At 46.8% G+C, this 18,305-nt stretch overlaps 1 protein-coding gene across 5 annotated transcripts in view; it reads left to right on the forward strand.

Annotated features, from left to right (window-relative positions):
• TBC1D1 (TBC1 domain family member 1) overlaps positions 1-18,305 on the forward strand; it is a 233,787-nt gene that overhangs the window by 185,512 nt on the left and 29,970 nt on the right. For all 5 annotated transcript variants that reach the window (XM_047719095.1, XM_047719092.1, XM_047719091.1 and 2 more), the window contains 3 exons: positions 1,348-1,533; positions 7,958-8,119; positions 13,730-13,888. In XM_047719095.1, the coding sequence (XP_047575051.1) occupies positions 1,348-1,533; positions 7,958-8,119; positions 13,730-13,888 (507 nt within the window). The remainder of the gene's footprint in view (positions 1-1,347; positions 1,534-7,957; positions 8,120-13,729; positions 13,889-18,305) is intronic.

Genomic DNA, 18,305 nt, shown 5'->3' on the forward strand with positions numbered 1-18,305 from the left:
ATTAATCGTGTATAACACCCAGTGGTCACCACCACACATACCCTTCTTAATGCCCATCACCCGGTTACCCCATCTCTCTATAACCCTCAGTTTGTTTCCTGGAGTCCAGAGTCTCTCATGGTTTGTCTCCCTCTCTGATTTCTTCCCATTCAGTTTTCCCTCCCTTCCCCTGTGGTCCTCTGTGCCATCCCTTATGTTCCACACCTGAGTGAAACCATGTGATAATTGACTTAATTCACTCAGCATAGTCCCCTCCAGATCCATCCATGTCAATGCAAATGGTGGGCATTCATCCTTCCTGATGGCTGAGTCGTGTTCCACATAAAAAATTCTGCTGTTTTAGCTAGTTTCAGAGTAAGCAGGTGGGATGTTCTTTCTGCTTGTCTGTAAGGTACTTGTGAGTTGGAACAGCCCTGTGTCCCAGCCACATGGGGTCTGCACTTGAGAAAGTTACAAATTCGTGAAATGTAAAGAGATTTTAGCCAATAAATAGAAATTTGAAACTTGATGACATAGGAAACATTTGAATTATAGGCATATTGAGCCAAAAGCATGAACTTCCAAGTCAGGCAGACATATTTTGGGATCCCAGCACATGTGCTTATTCACGGTCTGACCCTGGGCAGCTTCCTTTGCTTCTCTGAGCCTCCGTTTTCTCTTCAGGCGAATCCCTGCCTTCTGGAGTTGTCGTCAGGATTAAATGAGTCTGTCTATATAAAACACCTGGCACGGTGCCCAGCACTTGGTACAGGACCCATTAATGGTCACTGTTATTATTGGCTATTATTGGCTATTAAATACGTGTTAATCTTCTTCCAGAATACCTAGCCTTAGAACCTGGTGCTTAAGAATGCACATGGAAGCCAGCCAGCTTGGGTCCCCGATCCTGGTTCTGCACTTTGAGCTGTATGACATTTGGCAGGTGTCAAATGTGCTTCGGTTTGCTTTTCTTTAAAACTGAATAGGAATGGTAGCTACATCTTAGGGTAGTTGAGTGTTAAATAAACTAGTATCCATAAAGCCTTCAGAACAATCTGGGCAGAGTGAGCACTCTGTGAATGTTTGCTATCACCAATAATACATTAATTCAGAAAAAAATAGGAATTTTACACCTTTAAAAGTAGGTATCTTTGAACATTACCTCAGGTCCTCCAACTTTCACTTACTGTTTGCTGTCTAATTTGATGGTTGTGGCTCAGACCTAACTTATTTCAGTGAATATTAAAACCTAAATTTTGAATCTGGTGATATCACTTCATAATAACAGAAATTTTCTGATTTGATGCTGTGCTTAAATTTATATTGGAAAAAAAATAACTGTTCTGAAATGTCCTTTTCCATCCCCAGATTATTCCGAACTGGGAGAGCTTCCACCACGATCTCCTTTAGAACCAGTTTGCGAAGATGGACCCTTCTGTCCCGTCCCAGAGGAAAAGAAAAGGACCTCTCGAGAGCTTCGAGAGTTATGGCAAAAGGCTATTTTACAGCAGATACTGCTCCTCAGAATGGAGAAGGAAAATCAGAAGCTGCAAGGTTGGTTTACCATTTTTTGGAATGATCAGGCCTGATCATTTATCTTGGCTCTGAGGTGAATCATATCTGACATAAGTATGCTGTCTTTAAAAAGAAAAACAGAATATTCTAGCATGCATACATCCATATGTATATATATGAAATATACTTTTTCAAAGTTGAGTTAATGCTCTTTACTTTCTGGAGAGTTCATGATAATCTCACCAACTATATTAAATTATTCCTATATGGTCATTTTTAGCATAACATCTAGAACAGGAGACAAACTTCAAATGTAAGCTTCAACCCTCTGAAGAGTGTTTTTTGTTTTGTTTTCTCTTTCTCTCTCTCCCTACTTTGCCCTCGGCCATGGTCTGTGCTTGGCTGGTAGGTACGAACTAATCCTATACAAGTCATTTAAGTACCTAACCTCGCTCTATGTGCATTTTTAGTGGGTTGCGGGGGATCTGAAGAGGACCAACCTTAGCATTAGCTGAGTTCTACCTGAACTGATAATCAAGGTTTTATATAGACAGACACGTTTAATGCTACTAACAGCTCCAGAAGGCAGTTATTAGCCTGAAGAGGAAACTGAGACTCAGACCAGCCAAGTTCTTGCCAGGGTTTATATCAGTATCAAAATAAGACATGAACTTTGCAAGTTTAGATTTTGTTCACTTCCTGTTTCTTTACTGTTGCTCGAACCAAAAAACATTATTTTTGTAGCAGCTTAGAAGCCAAGTGGGCAGTCTAATGGAAAGAACATGGGTCTTGGAGTATAGAGCGCTGGCTGCATAGGAAATAATGGGCATTTAATCAGGAAGTCAGGTATTCTCATTCAGAAGGAGGCCGTGCAGGCAACCGAGTCATGCTGCCCTGGCCCAGGCCAGTTGTGCAAGTAGAGTACATGTACTTGAACTTACTTCTTAACTGTAGATCTTCATCTTTTGTCTTGAGATCTGTATAGAGGAAGGTTATTAAGACACCAAATCTGACTAATAAGGTTCATAGTCCAAAAAGTGTGTCATCTTTGACCAAAAACAAGAAGTCAGATGCAAAGTAATAAGACCTTTTTGGTTTCTTTTGTTTGTTTTTTAAAAATTTTATTTATTTGATAGAGAGCAGGAGAGCACAAGCAAGGGGAACGGGAGAGGGAGAAGTAGACTCCCCACTGGGCAGAGAGCCCGATGTGGGACTTGATTCCAGGACTCTGGGATCATGACCTGAGCCAAAGGCAGACATTTAACCAACTGAGCCACCTGGGTGCCCTTAATAAGACCTTCTGATAAGAAAGTAGCTTGGTGGCTGGAATGGGCTTCTGATGGACACGGATAATGTGGACTCTTCACGCCCAGGGTTTGAGGCAGACAGGTCGTCCCCAGACGATGCAGTGGAAGGGGTGCCGCAGCGAGGGGATTTTACGCACTGAATGCAGTTTTCTCCCTGCTCTGTTTTCCTGCCATTTTCTGGTGTGTTCTTGAAGCCCATTCTAAAAGTGGATGTCTAAATCAATCTTTAAAAAATACATAAAAGCCAATGTCAAGAAGAGATTTGACTGTGATGACATCATAGAGTGTGCCATGAGCTAAGTGACCTCCCTGGAGCACGGACCTTGTATTCGTGTGTCTGTTGGTTGGGATTTTTGTTGAAAAGCAGAGAGGCAGTTAGGTTCATCACGTAGGTCGTAAATCCTAATACTTACCCTGACTAGTCTTCTTGAAAATGACAGCTGTGGAAAATCAGGCCATAGCTGTAAGATGGGAATGGTGCTGGCTGGCTTCCTGGGATGTTGGGAGACGTCGTGACTGCCACTAATGTGACAAGATCACTGTGCCATGGAAGCAGAGCTTTTGTAAAGCTGTGTGTAGGAAGGCTAGACAGACAAGAAGAAACAGCAAAGTTTCGTCAGGTTACCTGGAACATTTTGCCAGGTGTGGCATGGCGTGCACGAGCCCGTGCCAACACCGTCCCGCGGCATCCTCATTTCATCTGGCAGTGGCCAGTCCTGGCTGGTCTTTCGTTCTTGCTGTTTGAATTAATTTCTCTTCCCAGCTCTGTAAAGTTCAACATATGTTTACCTTTGTGGTGAAAGCATAATAAGCTTCTTTAATGTAATTTAGAAAGCATGGTTTCAGGGCGATACAGTACCTGTATTGACGAGAGCTTAGCCATCAATAAAAGCCTGACCACGACTTGCCTAAAAAATATTTGGTAAGCTTTGTTGGGGTGGGATGGGGGCAGAACTTTCACATTAAATACAGAAACAAGGGGCACCTGGGTGGCTCAGTCAGTTGAGCATCTGACTCTTGGTTTTGACTCAGATCATTGATCTTGGGGTTGTGGGATCGAGCCTGAGTCTGGCTCCATACGTGGCGTGGAGTCGGCTTGGAACTCTCTCTGCCCCCCTTCCCCATGCTCACCCGCATGTGTGCGCTCTCCCTCTCTCTCTCTCACACATAGGTAAATTCTTAAATAAATAAATCTTTAAATAAATACAGAAGCAAGATTTGACCAGAACCAACCAGGAGTGTACTGTGTATTAGAAACAGTCATTCTATTGCATTAGTTTTTTAAGCTGTTTTTAAAATTTTTTTTAAGGATTTATTTATTTATTTATTTATATTTTTAAAGATTTTATTTTATTTATTTGAGAGAGAGAGAGCATGAGCTGGGGGTGGGGCGTGCAGCTGAGGGACAGGGGGAAACAGGCTCCCCGCTGAGCAGGGAGCCTGATGTGGGGCTCCATGCTAGGACCCTGGGATCATAACCTGAGCTGAAGGCAGACGCTTAACTGACTGAGCCACCCAGGCACCGCGATTTCTTTCTTTCTTTTAGAGAGAGGGCACGCACGCACAAGTAGGAGGGGCAGGGAGAGGGAGAGAAAATCTCAAGGAAGCTCTGCCCTGAGCATGGAGGGGCTCAGTCTCACCACCCTGAGATCTCAAACTGTGCGGAAGCCAGGAGTCACCCTTTTAACTGGCTGCACCACCCGGGTGCCACTCCTAGTTGCTTTTTAGAGGAAAGTTAAATGGTAGCTGAGAGTGGTTGAAATTGATCAGATGTTAAAGCTGAATTGCTTGCTGTTTGGGAGAGAAATGAGAAGAACAGTACGCTGGGGTTCTTCTATGGCTAAGCCTATTTCCTGGCTTTGGAATATGTGGATTAAGTATTTGTTATTATTCCAGAACCATTGCAGCTGAGAAAGAACCAAATCACATGATCTAAAGCCACTTCACTCCACTGTAGGCAGTTGGAAGCTGAATTCTGATTTCCCCTGAGTTAAACAGCTGACTTCTCGTGGTGCTGGCACTAAAAGGCATTGCCTGCCTCCCGGGCTAGCAGTCTCAGCTGTGCCCTTCTGCAACACCATTCTCCCCGTTATACATGAAGACACGGGCAGCCTCATGTAGGACAGGGTGTGGTTCAATACAGCCGTGGTCTGGGGACAGCACACGATTGCTCCTGGAACTGACTTCATGAATTCAGAATTTCATGCTTCATATTAAAGTTCATATTAAAGACACTGTATCTGCATAATGGTATGATAACACATTGAATTTTGAATTTAAATGAATTGTAACTGAAGGTATGTTTTAAAGGTTTTTTGTTTTTTTTTTTCTTTTCCTGGTTGAGCAAGTGCAATATGTTGGCTATAAAAAAAAATAAAGATTGAATCTGATTTTTCCAAAATCTCTACTGGTTTGGAGGTCATTTAACCACTGATGCGTCCAGCCTCTTAGCCTTTCCTTACTAAGTCTTTAAGAGATGGTTGCAGTTGGAAGAACATTTTATCTGTGAAGGCAGTGTTAATGGTGCAGGATTGGGGGTGGGCAGCTACAGTCCACCCTATGTAATGGGCGTAAATCAGACCTGAAGATTATTAGTCCGAAGTCCATGTTCACTCCTACATCCATGGCAAATGGAGATATATGTCTTGAGGACTCTTTTGCAAAGTTCCATTTGATCTCATGTAGTCCTGGTTGCTCTTGCCCCAGAAATGCAAAATCATGGGTTTGTAGACCCTTATTTAATATTTTAAACAGCTTGGTCTTATATCTAAAGGCCTTGGCTGGGAGCCTTGACGTTTGTTACAAGCATTCACCAACTGGCTTCCTTGATAAGACATTTTGGAGGCTTCAGATCTTCAGCAGCTGCATTGGGATACTCAAACAGCAGGACGGTGCTCGGACCAACCGTGAAGTACGTGGATTAAGCCTTTTCAACCGAATCTTCCAGCCGGATAGTATGGCTCTGTTGACCTCAGAACGGGTTCCGCACGTTGCTTGCTGGGCTCTTCCATGCAGCCCGACAGGCTCACAGCCGGAGAAATGTCCATTGGCATTGAGAGTCCAGTGCTACCTGCAGTCAGTGTCCCCAGCAAAGCTGGTCCTGAACCCAATTTGTCCCAAGGGTTGTTTAGTGGGACCTTAAAAAAATAAAAAGTATTATTCAAAGTAAGGAAAAGATTAAAGTAGTAGATGAAAACTCGCAGGTGAGGCAGCCCCGGGCCTAGAATCACTTGATGCCCCCACCAGCTGGTGAATAACTTTGAGCAAGCCCTGTGCTCGCTTCGAACTTCAGTGTCTGTGTCCGTGAAATGAGAGGCTGGAGGAGGGGGCTCTGCAGCACTTTTCAGCACATCTTTTGATGCATTTGTACTTGAAGGCGGTAATTGGGTCGGTTAAGTACATAATCTGCACATCCGAGGAGTAAGGTCTTACCGTTAGGGGAGTATTAACCAGATTAATGGAGCCAGCCTTTGCTCAATTTCTAATGTGGAAAAAGAAAATATTTTATTTCATGTCCTAGCACTAAATTTGCAAAGCAATGTTTTATGCTTTTCCTTATTTGCCTTTATATTTTTGATAATTTGTGAGCACTTCCTGATTAGTAGACATTTTGTGGGTGTTGAGTCTATCTCATCTCCTTTAATCCTCATCAGAGCAACTCAGTACAGTAGCATAATTCCCATCTTAAAAATAATAGGCACTGGGGTTCAGAAGTGTAGTGGGTAAGCCGGGGGTCTTCAGATAGGTCCTGCCTCCAGCACCTGCTACTTCTGTGGCCCTGGGCAGAGTCGGAGCCTCCTCTCCTGAATAACGTGGGGCTGGGGTGGGGAGAGAAAAAGTGCTTTCAGGGGGATGGAGGGGGGACAGATGCATGAGATGTTTGCATTGACTTGTCAGTGTCTCTAGGACTAAGAATGACTTTATGCCAGGAAACTGAACAGCTTAGACGGAATGCACAAACTTCATGAAATGTGCAATTTGCCAAAACTGAAATGAGGAGAAAAAGATCTGAATGGCCCTATATCTGTTAAAGAGATCACATTCGTGTTGAAAATCTTTCACTCGGAAAACTCTAGGCCTAGAAACCTCCACTGGATTCTGTCAAACATTTAAGGCCTCTGATAGATACATGCCTCGTCCTAGAAAAACTATATAATAACAGCAAACCATGCTGGGCAGTGGAGAAGGGCAAGGGCAGGACCGCAGGCCCCTCCCCCTCCTGCTGAGGACCGTGGAGGCGCTACTCAGCCTCCGTGCCTTGGTTTTCTCACCCAGAACCCTGCCTCAGAGTCATTAGGATAAAATGTTGCTAAATATAGAGTACTGAGGACTTAGTCTTTGCTTATCACATTGTAAAAGGCAGAAGTTGATCAGTTCTGCAGAAGCCTAGGTATTGGCTTATACTTAGCTATGCCTCCTCCCTATTGTCCTAATAAACTCATAGTCAGGATCCGAGACATGAGGTGGAGTGGATTTGGGGGCTGACATTACCCCTGTGTCAAAATAGGATAGAGTGGTTTTGGATGGCAGTGAAGTTGTCCGATCTAATCCTAAGAATTGTCAAGTTAAACTTTTCCTATATTGATCCCCCTCCCCTCCCCGCTCCCCGTTTTGGTAATTTAGGTACAACCCTTAATGCGGTTTAGGCTGAATAAGTTTGGTGGGAAATAATAACTACCTTCATGTATTTGGCGTGATGTCCTATGAAAAGGGCAGATTTCTTCTGTTGAGCTGCAGGAAGCAGAAACGTGACTAAGTAGAATCTACCTAAGGAGGTTTGGCTCTAAACAAGGAGGAACTTTCCTTGGGGTGGGGGGTGTCTCTCCTGGCTCAGATGAATAAATTTTGTTGGTCTCAAACCATGCCAGACACAAGGGATTTTCACACAGAGCTCCTGTCCTCGAGGTATTTGTAGTTTAATAGGGCAGCTGTGGAGATTGCTAGAACTGGACAGATGGAGGCATATTTCGGGAGTAGAGCCAATGAAAGGGCAAGAGAGATCAAGGGTACCTCTTACGTGCATTTAGTGTTTTCCAAGTTAAAGGAAAATGGGGAGTAAGCTAGCTCACTGTAACCGCTCAGCATCTCAGCAGTGACATGTGAGTAGGCACCTGTGGCATTCTCTCTAATGTGTGTTCTTAAATGATCTCTTCTAGCCTCTGAAAATGACCTGCTGAACAAGCGTCTAAAGCTGGATTATGAGGAAATCACTCCTTGTCTTAAAGAAGTAACCACAGTGTGGGAAAAGATGCTTAGCACTCCAGGAAGATCAAAAATTAAGTTTGACATGGAGAAAATGCATTCGGCTGTTGGGCAAGGTAAGCTTTGTGGGAAATCTGTCCAGCTGTCCTTACCTCGCACTGATGATTGGGAGGAAGTATGGATTAAAAAAAAAAAAAAATGTTCAAGTCTAATTTTGGTGACCATTTCTGTCCTAGTTACCATGTCTTTTCCTAATCTGTTTCCAGATATCTTAACTGATGTAAGTTTTATCACCTTTAGGATTTCTCTTAATTAATTAAAATGCCCAGAAGCCCAGATAACAGGAAGAAAATAAGAAAACAGGGCTTGGTTGCCTACAACCTGGGTAATGATGACATACTCTGAATTAAATGGTAAAGTGAAAACCGATTGCACAGGCTTCTCTCTGAACACTCTCAAGAGAGAGAACACAGCGTTTTGTGCGGACTTCAGACAGGTAGTCCCAGGTCTAGATCCCAGCCCTACTGATCTGCTGTGTGATCTTAGGCAAATGGTTTGACCCCATGTGTGAATGTGGGTGTTGACAGTGATTGCTTTGAGCCGTAAATAAGCTGATCCCTGGAAGCCCACTGCACATGCCTGCTGTCCTGGGAGGCCCAGGTGGGTGGGCAGTATTTGCTGTTACTCAGTGCGGTCTGCTGACTGTGCGCCAGTCCACATGCGACGCCTAAGCATAGAACTTGAGACAAAGCATTTAGAAACTTTTCCAGCAATTTGATAAGGGTAATCCTTAAAAGAAAAAAAAAGTGGACTTCTTCAGTCTTTTTTTTCTTTTTTCATTTTTTCTATAAATTCACTTTTAGTGTATTTTATAAAAGTATCAGTGGTGGATTGGAACACTTCAAAAAAAAAACAAAAACTGGTCCTTCATCACAGCGAGTTTGAGTAGCTCAGTTTTACATCTTAACCTTGAATATTAGTGTTCAACTGTTTCTTTTAAGTAAATATATATTAGCATCTGCTGGCAAGATCAGAGACTTTTGGAGTCTGATCTAGTGATCACTGAGTTCTGGTCAATGTAGTCATGAATAACCAAGAATTCAGACCAAGCTTTACAAATATGTATGAAACTTACAGTTTTCTTCTGACTTTATTAGCAGCTCAGTGGAAGAAGTTACACAAGTGTAATTCATCTCTAAGACAGTGGGGCAAAGCAGTTTTCTGTAGCCTCCTACAGGCATTATTTGACCTTTATCTGAATTTCACAGCACCCGTTTTAGTAATAAGAGGTTATTACTAGTTATGACTTTCCTCTTTCTATGGATAAGGAAGCATTGTTCAGTTGTAATGCGCCTAGGGCCACAGAGCTGCACACACAACCGTCTGCTGGAGTTCTCACTCCCACACTACCTGTGGTTAAACTTGCCTCGACAGTCCTCTTCTCAGAGATCAGAAATGTGGTGGGTGGTGAATAGTCAGGTCAGGCTCCAAGCTGGCCAGTGGCTCCCCATGTGACATTCAGCAGGTGTCCTCGCCTTTTTGGGCACAGGCCTCCTGGCTGCTAGAATGAGAGGCATAGACCATACTGAGGGTCTCACAACTCTCTTCCAGTTCTCACATTCTTTGTGCCCTTAGTGGTTGCTGGAGGCTTAGCACTGCACCAAATGGCCCCAGATTGCTGTCTGGAAAAAGGAAACAGCAGAGAAGGAAATGAGTCTGTTCTTTCCCTTTCCACCGTTGACGGCATGATGGTCCCTAGGTGACTTTGCTTCCACTAAAGGTATCGCATGGGTCTGTAACAGCCATTCCAAATGTTGGAGTTTCTCAGAAGCCCAGCATCTGGATATGGTGGTTTCCATTATGCGTTTTACAAGGGGGACCTGACGGAAGCACTCGGGGCGTCTGGAGCCTGTCTAGTGAGGTTTGGGAGAGGTGATCGTGTAGTTTGTATGCAGAGGTGAGCCAAACCTGGAATTCCCTCTGGATCCGCGGACATGGCCATATCACCTTCTGAGGCAGGAACTCCGTATTTCTAAGTGCACGAAGGGCTCTGTCAGTTTTTCAGCTGGTTTCAGTACATAAGACATAATGACTCCGAACAAATGCCCATGGTCCATCTTGTAGCTCAGACTAAAAAAGGAGATTAAATCAGAACCACCCCTTTGGCCTTTTAGGTAGAGGCCAGGTTACACAGAGCCTTTAGAAGACAGTCCTTGGGGGGTGATGAGGCCCTTCCTCCTAATGACCTAAGGATCCCGAAGACACGGAGAAAGGGAGTTCTGAGCTTTCCCAGTTAGAACTGGATCAACGCAGCAGGATTAAGGTGTCACCTTGGGAGAAGGAAGAATAATTCTGTGGAGTTTTAAATAACTCAAAGCTGAGTTTGGGTTTAAATGATTTCCCTAAAGAAAGCAAAGTAGAACTTTACGAACCAGAGCATACTTTTTAGGAAGGAGATTATGAAAAGGCCACCTGAGCAATTGGCAATAAGGGCCAGAAGCAAACACTCCTTACCTTTGATCCAGCAACACCACGTCTAGAAACCTAGTCTAGAAATTAATCAGTCAGAAATGCACTGCAGTAGGGAGAATGCTTATTGTGGCATTGGAGAGTCAGAAACCAAAACAGAACCCCAAAACCCCAACCATGTGCCCATCCTATGCCATAGTCCTTGAAAATGATGCAGTCGGTTTATAATGACTGACGCGGAAGCTGTCTGAGGTAAGCAGTGCACGGTCTCACATACAGCCGTGTATTTCTGTGTCCACGTACGAATGTAGGAAGCCATGCATGACACATTTGCAGATATCCAAGTAATAGGCGGGATGACCATAAAATGAATACCTTTCTCCCTTTGCTTTCAAGAGCTTCCTGCTTTGGGTGGTGAATTATATGTTCACTCTAGTTCTGAGTGGTTTTTCACTTTCTTTATATCTTTTGCATTTTTAGAAGGGCTTTTTAAAAAAAAAGTGGTGAGCACAAATTACTTTTAAAGTCAGTAAAAATAAAAAGGTATTCGCATTTGGGGGAAAGTGGCATCCTATCCACGCAGAACCCTGCCTACAGCCCCAGGGTAAGACTGGGTTATGAGTGGAGGTTAACTGAGCCTGGGGAAGGGGGTGCCAGGTCTTTCTCAGCAAAGGCACTGGCTCCAACTCGCATGACTCTTTGTTTTTAAAATCACAAAACCTAAGCTCTCTTCAATACCAGAATATGTGGTATTGTCCGATGACACAAGCAGTATCTTTTCCTCCAAAAGATAAAGGTCTGATAAGATAATGGGAATGGTTTAGTAATAAGAGGAAATTGGTCATCTCATACCTTGGGAAAATTTCCCAGTCTGAAAAAAATACTTTGTGAAAAGCCCCACTATAAATCACTTAACACTTTGAGTGTTTTTCAAGCCACATTTGCTTCTAATATAGTTTGAAATGTTGGGGGCTTGCACGTGCGTGTGCATGTGTATTCGCAGCGTAAGGTACTCCTCTGAGCAGAGACAGGGAGAGAAGGAATGGAATAACATAAAAAGGCAGACGTCAGGGTATATTACCTTCCTGTTGCTGCTGTAACAAATGATTACAAAACGGGTGGCTAAAACAACAGAAGTATTTCCTCTCCCACTCTTGGAGGACGGAGGTCTAGAGGGGAGGTGTCTGCAGGGCTGCTCTTGGCCGCTGGTGGAGGCTGTCAGTGACCTGGGGCTGCATCACTGCCGTCTCTGCCTTCTGGACACACTGCCTGTTCCTCTTGGCTGCTCCAGAACCAGGATGATCTCAGTTCAAGGCGCCTTCATTATAGTCTCTAAAAACTCTTTTTCCAAATCATGTTCCCTTGTTCTGGAGGTTAGGATGTGGACATACATTTTGGGGGGCCGCCGTTCAACCCACTACACGGGGAGTGTGGCCCTGGGTTTCTCCCACAGGTTCACCTTTTTTATTCTTTTACATCTGGTATGTGTAAGGGAAAAATCAAATTACTTACTATACCTTAAGTGTTATTTATTTGTTTAAGTAGGCTCCATGCCCAGCGTGGAGCCCAGTGCAGGGCTTGAACTCACAACCCCAAGATCAAGACCTGAGCTGAGATCAAGATTCAGATGCCTCACCAACTGAACCACCCAGCTGCCCCACCTAGAGAATTTCTAAGAGATAGCTGAGTATTCTAAATAGTTCCTTATGGATTTGGTAATAATAAACGACCTTGGTTGTTCTCTGGTTCAGAGCCACACACGATGATTTTATTACTAACTGCCAGGCAGGAACACAACATACATTTTTCCAGTAGCAGCTTGTCTGACTGTTGTGACAGGGAAGACATGAAGAGAGAAACAGCAGTCCCTTTCTCGGCTCTGCTCCGAACCAGCGGCTGGCTGATCTCCGGTGAGGGATCTGTGCTTGTTGGCCTCAGTTTCCTTGTCTTTACCATGAGGATCATTGCCCTGTTTCCCTCAGCAGGTCGTGGAGGTGACAGAGTGCTTAGAATGCTGGCAGTGCCCGGTGACCTCATGGTGAATGTCACCCGCGGCTGAGACTTCTCTCAGGCATGGCCAGTGGAAAGCCAGGGAAGCTGTCTTCCTGGGCAGGCACCCTGAGTAGCAGGAAGTGTACAAAGCAGTCACAGTTTTTCCTGAATGGAAGGAAAGCTCGGTCCCTAAATCAGAGCTTCCTTTTCTCTCAAGAGAGCTCCTGTGGGAGATGAGAAAGATTTGGTGTCTTACTCTGCAGGCTCCCTTCTCTCCCCATGTCTGCGTTTGGGTCTCGTAACAACAGCAGAATGGTGAACCAGAAAGTTTTGAATCAAAACCATCACTTTTGCTGCTGAAGTTTGCCTTAAATAACATCCTTGGCTTTAAGAGAACTTTTCATATGACATTTCAGATGCCACTTTGAATCACTTGGAGTATTCAAATCAGTGTATTTAAAACACGGAGTAGCGGCTTGGAAAGCTTCTATTGTTTTCAGGTCCTGGTTGAATGTTCCCTGAGGCACATTTATGTGGACGGTGTCCAGCCTCTCCTCCCTCTCTCCACCCACCTGGCACACGGGGTCTAAGCAGTATTCCCCAATTAGGCCGCTCCCTCCCCAGCTCGGAAACATTCCATAGCTCCCCAGAGCTGCCAAATAAGGTGCAGGTTGCTTACCCTTAATCTCGCCTCTTAATAAAACCCTTCCAGCCTGACGGCCGCCTGCTTCCTCCATGCGTGCGTGTCATGCCCAAGGCTCGGAAACATTTCTGGTTTCTTCCTGCGACTCATCTTCTCTCTTCCCTCCCACGCTCTGACATCTTGGCACAAGTGAAGTATTCCATGACCTCTTGCTCTCCTTCATCCGAACCCCCTTACTCAGCTCACGTCCCTTGTACGAGACATTGTGCACTGTAACTTCACGTGCCCGACGTCTTTCCTTAGAATGTTACTGATCGGCACCAGGGAGGGGCTTGTGCCATTCACCAGCTCATGCCCTGCTGAGTCTAGCTCCGTCCGAACATAGTATGCATTTGAGAGCTGAAAGGAAAGTGAGAGGCTGGGGAAGTAGAGGAATGATGGGGGAATGACGGAGAGAAGAAGGGGAGTAGTAGACAGAACAGACTTTTGGTTGCTTCCTTTCCATTTCAGTGCTGTCAGTCCATATGGAACAAGAGGCCGGGTCAATGGAAAGAAATTTAACTCATTATTAGTTTGTTCTCTGAGCATGAAATATATTTTCTGCCACCCCTCCTCCCCGTAGGTGTGCCACGTCATCTCCGGGGGGAAATCTGGAAATTCCTAGCAGAGCAATACCGCCTTCAACACCAGTTCCCCAGTAAACAGCAGCCAAAGGACACGCCATACAAAGAACTCTTAAAACGGCTCACCTCCCAACAGCATGCGATTCTTATCGACCTCGGTAAGTCTGTAGTCAGTGTGACATGGAAACGGAAGCTTCGCTCACTTGGCAAACGGGAAGAGGCTGTCTGAGTTATTTAGTGATCTGCCTTTTGGTTTAGCAATCAAAATTTACCACTGAGTCTTTGAATTGGAAAAGCCCTGGAGTAATCACAGATGCCTTCAAGTAGATAAAAATCCCTCTCTTGTCCGGGCAGCTTGTTAACTCTGCTCTGCTTGAAGGCTCTGGTAGTGACCGTGGTTCAGCTCCGTAATTCCGATATCAATAGGAGGTTGTATAGTCCCCCGAAGGAACGTGCTGGAAGACAAGAGTCAGAACTGATGCTTGGCTGAATTAAAGGAGCCACTCCGTAGTCTTTACTAATCACAGATAGGACTTACTAGCACAATTGTAGAAAGCAGTTGGTGAATGGGTTTTGGGCCATTTTATTTTGGGAACAGGGTGGCAACCTTGTCTCCTGAACAGTGGTAACAACCCTAAGGCAGAGCCAGTATATTGGCTGGACCTGCAGGTGCCCCAGTGAAGGACTCGCGGGGTCCGCATATCGGTCACTAGGGTGTATGGAGCAGCCCTGGACCTGTCCGTGGCCGTGAGCTACGGTAGAGATGTGACTGCTCCCAGGAACCCTGCCGGCCCCAGGTGGCAGGAGCTTCGGCCTGCGGCTTTCAGAGCATGTGATCCTGCTTCCGGAATGGCCATCCCAGCTCCTGCCACCAAGGGCTCCCCGTAGTTATTGTTTATGCTCGGGGACCCGCAGCAGCCTGGCTCTCCGAGGTCCCTGCAGCACAGTGGCCAGGAGGGAAGGCGGCTATTGCCCAGGAGCTGGAGGTGTGGGCTAGACGAGACCACGTGGAGTCCTGTCTGTCTAGCCAAATAGCAAATCAAAGGGAAAACTGCACACAAGGTCTTCTTTGGGTCCAGATGTCCTCTCCAAGAAACTGCCCCTGACCCTCTAGCCTCTTCTCCCACCTTCATACTGGATTTGGTCTTTCTGCCGAGCCTTTCTGTCCCACCCCGTGCTGTCCCACCATGATACTGCCCACGTTCCTTATTGTTACGATGATCATTATTAGTTAAAGCGGATGGGGCCAGACGTTGTGTAGAGTTACTTAAACTCCCTTCTTTAGTCTTACCAACGCGATCAGGTAAGTATTGTTCTGTCCCTGTTGAGAGTTGAGAAAATGGAACAGCAGAGAGGTTGAGTAACGTACTGGGAATCCCATAGCCTGTGTGCTGAGCATGGTGACTGTGGAGCCCATGCTCTTCCCCGCAGCCCCTCAGCCACTGTCCTCAGTGATCCGGTAGTGCCTTCTCATTGCCCTTCCCTGCCGAGGGAAGCAGCCCCTTGTGGGCTGGACTGGGCCGATCTCCCAGTATGCCCCCAGCCCTGAGGGCAGAGCCTGTCCCATTGTGGATGCTGGAGGAAGCGGAGCTGTTGACCGCAGGGACCCCAGCTAGCGCCCCCATCTCACATGACCCCCATAACAGCCTTGGGAGTTGGCCCTGAACCCTCTTAAGGAAGAGCACACAGGGCACTGGGGGACTGCGGTTGGGCAGGGACACACGGTGAAAGGGCAGGACCTGGCCCCGCTATCGAAGGCAGGCCCCTCGGAGCCTGGAGCCCCGTGGGTTCCCATGGAGACAGCTGGCCAGGTGAAGGGTGATGCTGACAGGCCGTGACTACCCCTTGGGGACAAAGTGTGAGGCATGGGGCTGGAGCCCATTTGGCCCACTGACCCCGAGAAAAGCAGTGTTGTGAACTGGCTGCTATGTTTGCTGATGTGATGAGTAACAGAAGAATGACTTTATGTTCTTATCACTTGAAATGAAGTGAAAACTAAATTGAGAGTAAGCTGTGGAAGGGGGTGGGAGGTACAGCCAGTGTCTCTCCCTGCCCCCACTCCTTCCTGGGATGGAAGGGGGAGGAGGAGGAAGGTGGGGGGCACGTTTTCCACTCTTCAACCCAGATGTTCTTTTCTCTGAAAGATGTTTTCCCTCAGTATTCTTCTCCCCCTTCCCCGGGCAAAGTTGGCCCTCTGCCTCCTGGTGCTCGCATGTCCTCCCTTCTCTGCAGAGGGGGACAACAAGGTCAGGTCAGCACCAGGGCCCGGGGTGGGGGTGCCTCCCCTGCCATGAGCCCACTGCAGACTGTCCCCTGGTTGCCACTGGGTCTGTGTGAGCCGAGACTGCCTTTTCTGGTTCACGGGCAGAGCCAGCCCTCCTGTCCTCTAGTGCTCACCTGTCTCCCACCCCCACCCCACCCCTGCCCAGAGGCCAGTTGTAACTGCCCCTCCCCGACAGCGCTGGCCACCGCTCCAGCTCACTTCTATCCCCGTCCTGGCCCAGCCCCCCCTTTGGATGCCCTCCGAATACCCACCCAAAGCCCAAAAGCTGTTTCCAGCAACAGTATAGTTTCCAGGTAACCTCTGTGTGTGTCTCCTGAGTTTTACCAGGGCCTCTGTGGAGCCCAGCTTCTCTCCTGAGCTGAACTGGGGGAACCATCCGGCAGCGGTGCCCAGGGTGTGCGACCCACCAGCTCCGCTCCGTCGGGTGCAGGGAGGGCTTGCCTAGGCGTCCCCGCAGACTTCGCCGGCGCCTCCGCTCTCCTCTCACGAGGGGTTGGCGTTTGCCCAGGGAGTTGTTTGGTCTCCGCCGTGGCTAACTCGAGGCTCAATAAAGGTGCATTGTGCTGAGCAAAAAAAAAACCCGCGTCAGTATTTCAGTTTTTCGAGGAGGTGGCATCTTCCCGGGCCGGAAGAACAGAATGCTTGTTAGTTCGTTGTATTTTGGGTCTCCATGAGTCTCTGTTTTCCTGCCTCTTGTTTTACTTTCTGAAATTAGCTGTTAATCAGTTTTCCGTAAGACTTTTTTCCTCCAAAGAGGAAGAATGGCAGACTTTGGAGTCAGGCATTGCTTTATAGCCTGTAAAACTTACTCTCTTAAGCCTTGTCCAATTTCAACTTTATGCAACCCTCTATGAAATTGGGCACATGTTGTTTCCACTGTAGAGGTGATAAATGAAGCCCAGAGAGGTGTGTGCTTTGCTCAAGTGCAAGCTACTCAGGGTCAGAAAGTTCTGGAATCTGGGTCATCTTAGTTTCTGTATCCTGTCCCTTCCAGGACACCATACAGTTCTCTCTTTCTTGGAACAGCCTACTCCATACTCACACAGCTTTCCCTGCCTCTCGTCACCGTCACGTGGCAGTGCACTCTCAGAGCTGACCACACCCAGCCACGAGAAAACAGCTTCTCTCGGGCTACGCAGAGGAAGCTTAGCAAATCCTTCTTAGTTCAGGAACCTGCCCCACCCTTTAAGTCTGGTTCCACCTGCAATCATTTGGGCAGCCGGCAGGTGACTGCAGGCTGTCTCTTCTCTGGTTCTGCATGCTGAATAGACAGCACGTACAGCCCAGCATCCTGCCTCCCACTCCCACACGAAAAGCTGCCCGTGATGAACGGCAGCAGCTGGAGACGCCCTTTCAGGCTCCCTTCCTCTATCCTCCACCACTGCAGGGGCTCCTCTCCCTGACATCCCAGCCGGGACCCCTTCTGGCAGTCAGAACTTCCACCCCCAAGGCTCTCCAGCCTCTCCCCTCAAAGGACGGATTCAGCCGGGACAAAACGTGAGCAGGTCCAGCAATCTGGGAACACCATGAAATCCAAGAGCAGAGCCTGGAACTGCCCCTAACCCTCCCCACATCGATGGCTTGTGTTATTAATCTGTGCTCCATGGGTCAGTACAGTGGTAGCATAGTGTATGTACTCCGCAGAGGTCTGCTGAGTCTTTGGTTACCAGAGGTAGTATTTTCTGATGGCCTTCTAAGACCCTCCATCAGTGACCCTGAATGCAGCTAGCCATGCCCACACTGCCCTGAGAGGCAAAGCACATATCCAGAGACGTGGTTGCCTCCGCAAGCCAGCATGGGGCTGTCGTATTGGTCTTTGCTTCCACTTAATGTATTTTACCCAAAGATATAAAGCCTGCCTGGTATCATAAAGGAAAGGAACTATAATGCAAGTGTGAGAAAGAAGAATTATCTCCTTGTTGTTTTAGAGTCCATAAAAGATGATGATGAGGAGGAAAGCCTCTAGAATGAAGGATGGGCTGAGGATGTTGAACAAGACTGACCGCAGCAAGGCACAGAGGGTTTTCCCTTATATTTTGGTAGTTTGCCTCGCTTGGCCGCACCACAAAAGCTGAGTGCTGGGGGAAGTAGATGGGCGGTCTTGAGCAACACGTGGGGGCTGAGGGCAAGCACCACCTTGGGTGTCACCTTTGGGTTCAAGTCCTACACGAGAAACTAAGAAGCATTAATGGCAAAACCCAGAAAAGTCCCTAGAATTTGCTGTGTAGTGATCTTGTTCTAGAACACATGTCTGTCCAGTCGGGGCCTTGGCCTTACGGAGGTGAGTTGAA

Source organism: Lutra lutra, chromosome 2 (genome assembly GCF_902655055.1).
Source record: "Lutra lutra chromosome 2, mLutLut1.2, whole genome shotgun sequence".
NCBI lineage: Eukaryota > Metazoa > Chordata > Mammalia > Carnivora > Mustelidae > Lutra > Lutra lutra.